Source organism: Diaphorina citri, unplaced genomic scaffold (genome assembly GCF_000475195.1).
Source record: "Diaphorina citri unplaced genomic scaffold, Diaci psyllid genome assembly version 1.1 scaffold229, whole genome shotgun sequence".
NCBI lineage: Eukaryota > Metazoa > Arthropoda > Insecta > Hemiptera > Psyllidae > Diaphorina > Diaphorina citri.
Window position 1 is genome coordinate 14,116 of NW_007377666.1, and position 7,877 is coordinate 21,992.

General features: G+C 35.4%; 1 protein-coding gene across 1 annotated transcript in view; it reads right to left on the minus strand.

Moving 5' to 3' along the window:
• The window catches only part of LOC108252025 (gametogenetin-like), a 3,616-nt gene extending 3,000 nt beyond the window's left edge, over positions 1-616 (minus strand). The window contains exons 1-2 of the mRNA XM_017442832.2: positions 491-616; positions 3-206 (exon numbers count right to left, since the gene is read on the minus strand). Coding sequence (XP_017298321.1) covers positions 3-206; positions 491-580 — 294 coding nt within the window. The 5' untranslated portion in view covers positions 581-616. The remainder of the gene's footprint in view (positions 1-2; positions 207-490) is intronic.
• Between the last annotated feature and the right edge of the window lie 7,261 nt (positions 617-7,877).

Here is a 7,877-nt window from a genome sequence, read left to right on the forward strand (position 1 = left end):
GCGGTTGCTGCCAGAGGGGGGCTCATTTCTGAATGGGGTGGCGATGCTGCCGTCGACCCTCCACCCTTGGGTTTGCTGAGGTTGAGAGGGGCGTCTGGATCAGAGGGAGGGGGTTGAGGGGGAGAACGGGAGGGAGGGGCAGAGGGGGGAGGAGAGTGGGTGGACATTGAACCCGCGGTCTGCCAGTTGTGCAGCGGGGACATTGACTGTAAAAGAGAGGGAGATTGCACATTATTAAAACTGATGTACGTGTACAAAGATAAGTCATCTTAGAAAGAAGAGCCAAGTAGGTTGTATTTGATAACGGTAAATACATTTTATAGAGTACATAGCTACCCCAAGTTATTAATGCTTATGTAGTAAGTAACTAATTCGATTTGTCCCCAAACGACCGAGTTCTCAAAGTTAAAGGGTGTTTTTACATAGCTTTTTTTGTGAATTTCCTACAAGTTGTACTTGGTGGACTATTCTAATATGGGCTAAAACTTACACTTGCTGAGGAGGTGATAGGGTTGTTAGGGATTCTGAACTGATCTAGAAACGGCAACAGCATGAGAGGAGCAGATGAATGGAGACCCATCTTGGCTGAGGCGTAATGACTTGATAATTTTTTGGGAATTTCCTACAAGTTGTACTTGGTGGACTATTCTAATATGGGCTAATTCTTACACTTGCTGAGGAGGTGATAGGGTTGTTGGGGATTCTGAACTGATCTAGAAACGGCAACAGCATGAGAGGAGCAGATGAATGGAGACCCATCTTGGCTGAGGCGTAATGACTTGATAGAACTTTTTCCACGTCTGTGGCTTCAGTGATTTAAATAAATCACCTCTATACCGCCTATTTTGCTGCAGGTACCGGCCCCCTCATTATTCACATAGAACATTATTGATATTAATATTAATGTGGAATGATGCTACAAGCTACTTTGTTGTTTGTAGTTGAGAGTATCTATTCAGTATTCAGTAGGTCTATATTATACTCAGATATCGATAAGGCGACAAGCTGGGTGATCTTCTTACCTACCTATGTATATCGTCAATCATAAAATAAAATAAAATAGATCAAGAGTAAGTACCTACCTACCTAAAGTACATATCTCCCTCAGGAGGTGAAAGAAACGAATAACAATCAAGGTAGGAAAAAGTTGGACAAGCAAAGTATTTCATTAGTGGATGTGCCAAAATCACCACTTAAATCAGGGAGATTTGTTTTTGGTGGATGTGTCAGAGGTACTAAATTTTTTTATGGATCTTTTCTAATACATGATATGAAACTAATACCTAACAAACCACTACCTATTATTGGAGGAAATTAAACAATTAGTAAGGAAAGTTCATACAGGAACCATAAGCCTTCATACATAAGCGAAGAAAAAGTTTCCTCCTCTTCATACTATGTGTTTTTATTTTTTCCATTTTTAATCCCTAGCTTAATACCTATAGTTAATTTCATAATAATAAGTAGCTGAATAATAACTGCCTACATAGATCCTAGGATCTAGAATATCTAGATAATAACTCGATAATCAACTCTATGTCGATCATTAATTTTAATGTGTACCACTACTATATTGCACGGCTCATATTTCCCGTCATCTTTTTACATGACGAAGGTGTGTTCCTGTAATGACACTGTCACAGATGTGTGTGAAACAGGGAGGTTTATTGTGAACATTATTGATGAGGACCTTCAGACCTCCCGCAACATTAGATTTGATTTCAAGTTGAATAATGATACCTAGATCGTGAATGCATTATAATTATTTACATTATGCTTATAATTATAACCGACTTTATTATTAGGTACATAGGTACATTGTCTTATTTAACAAGTTTGTACAGATTAATAAAGCAATGCATTTATTATTATTACCTATTATCTACAAAAATAGAGAATATAGAAAGATATACCGATTAGGGTATAGCTCCCCTAAAAGAACTACAAGTCTCACACTTCATAAAATTTATTGTTATGAACTGCGTATTGAGAGCTGCGAATATGTATGTAGTTGCAATTTTGTATGAACGCCTACTATCTTTCTAGTTAGGCAATGTGCACTACATAATAGTATGTTGTATTTGTCTATCAATCTTCCAAATTCCTTTCAGCTTTGAATTTTGAATTGAACTTTGTATAGGACTCAGTTGGGTTTAATTTAAAATTTAGAGGAGATCTAGATTTTATTTTATTTTTCATAGATACCTATTATTGGTTAACCAGTAAAAAAAAAGCCATGACCAAAACTTCCATTTCAAATTATTAGGCAAAAATAGCTGGATTGGAAAAGCACTAGTACTGAACCTATTCATTCAAATACAATCACAGGATTTTCTATCAACTCTTTTTATTTTTCAATTATTTTCAGTTTCAATAATGGTTCATCATCAGCCATTTTTTTTTTCTTTTTTCATTATCTCCCCTCCTTTCTCTTTGGCTGTCCTCCATTTAAAATTTGATCTCTTCAGTGTCAACATGATTTTTTCAAAGAAATTTGATAGAGGGAAACTACTATACGGCATTATCTCCCCTCCTTTCACTTTGGCTGTCCTCCATTTAAAATTTGATCTCTTCAGTGTCAACATGATTTTTTCAAAGAAATTTGATAGAGGGAAACTACTATACGGATGTTTTATCGTTTCGAAATCAAAGAAGAGGGAGGACAGGATAGGAGAAAGCCAGCCGTTCCGAGAACGGACCTTATCTGTTTAGGATGAAGTTCATCCTGGGACGGGAATAAATTTTGCAACCTAGAGCTTACAAAGTAGGCTTTCAAGCTAACTGGGCTAGTACTTGCTTACTACCCATTATTATTTATGTATATACATAAATATGTCTCAATAATTATTTATTTATCTATAGAAGTAGTACTGAAATATTTATTTATAAGTGTCCGATATTTATTTTCCAAACCTCTTTCACACTGAAGGAGCGAAGAAGATGGAAACAAATTCGTGCTTATACAGAGGAAAAAACACAAAACATATTGAAAACGTATACATTTTTAGTCCACCATAATAAATACAACATTAGAGCACAAATAAAATCCTATACATACTATAGGTACGTTTGTCAATTGTATAAATTGTATGGAATTCCCTCCGATAGATTTTTGAATATTGAAAATACATGGAGAGGGAGGGAGGAGGGGAGAGAGAGCTTTTGTTTGTATTTGTTTATTTAAATTTTAATTTTCAATAATAGATTAAAACTCTCGGTCGTATAAAATGCAACAGTGGACAAAAACTAAATGCTACACGCATACAAAGGGACGTATTTATAATATGGCAGGCATTTTTTTCTTCCAAATTTGTTTGACACACATGGCCTTGTTGCCTAGCGTGTAAATAAATAAAAATGTTGTTGTTTTAGCGGCTTTACTACATAAATATGTCTCAATAATCAATAATTAGTTATTTATCTATAGAAGTAGTACTCAATTATTTATTTATAGGTGTCTGATATTTATTTTTCAAACCTCTTTCACACTGAAGGATCGAAGAAGATGGAAACAAATTCGTGCTTATACAGAGGAAAAAACACAAAACATATTGAAAACGTATACATTTTTAGTCCACCATAATAAATACAACATTAGAGCACAAATAAAATCCTATACATACTATACGTTTGTCAATTGTATAAATTGTATGGAATTCCCTCCGATAGATTTTTGAATATTGAAAATATATGGAGAGGGAGGGAGGAGGGGAGGGAGAGAGAGAGCTTTTGTGTGTATTTGTTTATTTAAATTTTAATTTTCAATAATAGATTAAAACTCTCGGTCGTATAAAATGCAACAGTGGACAAAAACTAAATGCTACACGCATACAAAGGGACGTAGGTATTTATAATATGGCAGACATTTTTTTCTTCCAAATTTGTTTGACACACATGGCCTTGTTGCCTAGCGTGTAAATAAATAAAAATGTTGTTGTTTTAGCGGCTTTAGCTTTCGCCGAATGGCAATAGCAGAATAGAGATATCTTCTGCTATACACCGATTACACCGGGGTGATGGTCTCTACTCTAGCTCTAGCCATGTTAAAGTGACTGGATCGTCCTGAACCGCAGTCAACCATCGTGAGGACTTGTGCTTGGTCTTTAAAAGCAGAGAGAACCCTTTGAAAACTGCCAGCTAGCTAGGATGGCAATAGCAGAATAGAGATATCTTTTGCTATACACCGTGGTGATGGTCTCTAGCTCTAGCCATGTTAAAGTGGCTGGCTCGTCCTGAACCGCAGTCAACCATCGTGAGGACTTGTGCTTGGTCTTTAAAAGCAGAGAGAACCCTTTGAAAACTGCCAGCTAGCTAGGCTGGTTAGGGTTAGGGTAGGGTTAGGGTAAATAAAAATAAAACAAATTTGTTTGAATTTGAACCATAATGCATATTAGGCTACCTCCAGATTTAATAGGAGGGTAGGGTTAGGGTAAATAAAAATAAAACAAATTTGTTTGAATTTGAACCATAATGCATATTAGGCTACCTCCAGATTTAATAGGCCAATTTATAGGGGAAATTCGGAGTTCATTGTACATTATCAGTTTACATTTCAATGGAGATGAAAGAAGGAAGAATAGGTATAACAGGCAACGAATGAAGAGAATGAAGTTCTAAAGGAGAGTGGTAGAAAGGGTGAGAACGATAGGCATACCTGCATTATCAAATCCTTCATAATGAGAAAAGAGAGGGGGTGGATTTCATTATTTTACGAAACGTATCCCGGTACTTGAAAAGCCAACTTCTGTACCTACCTCCATTATGCTAACCACCTTCTCTCTTTTATTCTCTTTTAACCTTGCATCAGTCTTTTTTTTTTCGCAGCCTTTTTCTCCCGATGCCATTTCATTAAAGGCATTATGTTCCTATAATAATTGCACTTATGGAGGTGCTTGTGCATTCTGAAGAGAATGAAAGAGTTGGGAAAGAGCTACATATTGACTTGGCATGTTCTTATGACTAAAATCAAGATGGTCTCAACTTTCCCAGAACAATGGAGGAGTTGGAATAAATTAGGCTACATATCTATCAATAGCAATGACTTGTGATGTTCTATATCTAACCAAATATTCATTATGGGACCTTGGTTAGCATAAAAGGAACTTCCAGTCCCATCTCAGCAGGATAAAGAAGGTAACTTTTTTCTATCCTAGGTAATCAAATGCTGCCTGCCTCGTACAAGCTAGTTTTCAAACAACTTTGGTAGGTACTCCAAAGGTAGGTAACTTTCAATTTGTCACAAATTACATGGCATAAAAAGATGCGATGCAAAAAACGTAAGCTTTTTCCCAGGACAAGTTAAAAAGAGAGAAAAATTGTAATCATTTCTAAATACATTAAATTCAGACGATGAAAAACCTATTGAGCAACTTTCAATTTGTCACAAATTACATGGCAGAAAAAGATGCGATGCAAAAAACGCAAGCTTTTTCCCAGGACAAGTTAAAAAGAGAGAAAAATTGTAATCATTTCTAAATACATTAAATTCAGACGATGAAAAACCTATTGAGGGTTTAATGAACAGAAAATGCACTCCACTTGTAAAATACCACTGCAAAAGGGACAAGGGTACATTGTGGCTAGCTTTATGGAAATTGTCGAGACTAAAAAAATAAAAAAAAATTCCTTTTTTTAACATCGGAATCAAGAGGCTTTTGCCGGTCAATTATAATCTTCAGCATAATTTTTTACGGGAGGGAAAAAAATCAGCCTCTTTGGATATATTGCCTCATTAGACATTATATATCTACCTCTCCGTCTACGAAATGTCCCCAAGTAAACAGTGTGGATCAATATGAAGAAAATTAGTTATTTTTCTTCCTGTCGATCTTGCCTAAGTTGAACCCTCACAAGACTTTTCTATCCCGTTTTTTCTACTAAATAGGCGGGATTATTGTCCTAGTGGAAAACTTGTGTCATTCAAACGTCTTCTTAATTGAACCCTTGTCCTCTGTTAAGATACCAGTATACCCGAATGCACTCAATTGATAAACCCTGTTAAAAGTCCTTTACATATGAAAAGTTGAACTTGTAAATTCATTTATATTATTTATTTTATTGAAAGTTTTTTACGGGAGGGAAAAAAATCAGCCTCTTTGGATATATTGCCTCATTAGACATTATATATATATATCTCTACCTCTCCGTCTACGAAATGTCCCCAAGTAAACAGTGTGGATCAATATGAAGAAAATTAGTTATTTCTCTTCCTGTCGATCTTGCCTAAGTTGAACCCTCACAAGACTTTTCTATCCCGTTTTTTTCTACCAAATAGGCGAGATTATTGTCCTAGTGGAAAACTTGTGTCATTCAAACGTCTTCTTCATTGAACCCTTGTCCTCTGTTAAGATACCAACCAGTATACCCAAACGCACTCAATTGATAAACCCTGTTAAAAGTCCTTTACATATGAAAAGTTGAACTTGTAAATTCATTTATATTATTTATTTTATTGAAAGTTCAATATGCTCATTATATTTATTAAAAGTTAAAGAATAAGCTCCCGAGTTTACAAAACCCGATTTGTGTCACCACTTCAAAAAATGCCTTTTATTATATTTTTCTTCCGCTAACGGAGATCGAACTATACACACTTAGCCCATTCATGCATCTCTAAATATTATTTCTACAAAATTCAGGAAGGTTTTACTCAAGGCGAAATGTCACCACTTCAAAAAATGCCTTTTATTATATTTTTCTTCCGCTGACGGAGATCGAACTATACACACTTAGCCCATTCATGCATCTCTAAATATTATTTCTACAAAATTCAGGAAGGTTTTACTCAAGGCGAAGACAAAATCCAAAAGCTTGGATCCGGAATTTTCTGTGTTTTCTTTTGTACATACGCGATACGTTTACATTATTTAACGTACCTACCTTCCACTATATCGAAATCAGTTCATTGGAAGGTAAATGTATGACTAACATTTCTGAACACGAGGAATGAAATACTGTTAAAAGTAGGTAATGGCCTAAAGCAAGCAAAGGGTTAATACTTAAACCCTATACCCAAGACAAGTTGTCTTTTATTTTCAAAATCCATTGAAATCTTTATTTTAATTTATTAGTGAATGCTTTTCACTTATTAATTATTATTATTTTTCGCATTATTAATTTATTTTAATTATGCGTTCTGTAAGACTCCTTAAGAATCCTCTATTCTTCGTCAACATCTATTTTGTCGAGTACAATCGATAATCAGTTTAATTGAATAGGTTGGGTACTTTTTGCCATTCCATTCATTGCTCTTAATAGTTTGGTGTGCTTCTTGTATTCCTGTAATGAATATAATTTATTTTACGTAATGATCATTATTTTGAAGAATGGAGCTAAACATTTATCAATAACAGCGTTATTGGATAGTGGATACCTATAGGTAATGTGCCTATAACAAATACAAGTATTCAAGTGTTGTACACGAGGCACTTCTCTGACCTGTGACATGCAGAAACCTTCCACCTCTCTTTCTCCCTCCTCCTCTCTTTCTCTCTCCCACCCCTCTTTTTTTTATCCCTCTTTCTCTGTATTCCCCTTTCTTTCCGCCTTACTGTCCCTCCATTCCTCAAATGTATTTCTCTCCCTCCCTCTCGATTTTAGTTTCATCTTCCCTTCTTTTCTCTCCCTCTCATCTCTCTCTTCTCACCCCTCTTTATCTATATTTTGTTATTTTGCTCTCCATCTTTCTCTCTCTCTCTCATGTCTCTTTCTTTTCATCCCTCCTCTATATTTCTCCCTCCCTTATTCTCTCTATCCCTCTCTCTCCCTATATCTATCTATTTCACGTGTCTTTGTCAAAATTTGCTGATAGCGCTTTTCTGATGTGTTCGTTTTTGTCAAGTCAGTTTTGTTGAGATTGTTATATTTCACGTGTCTTT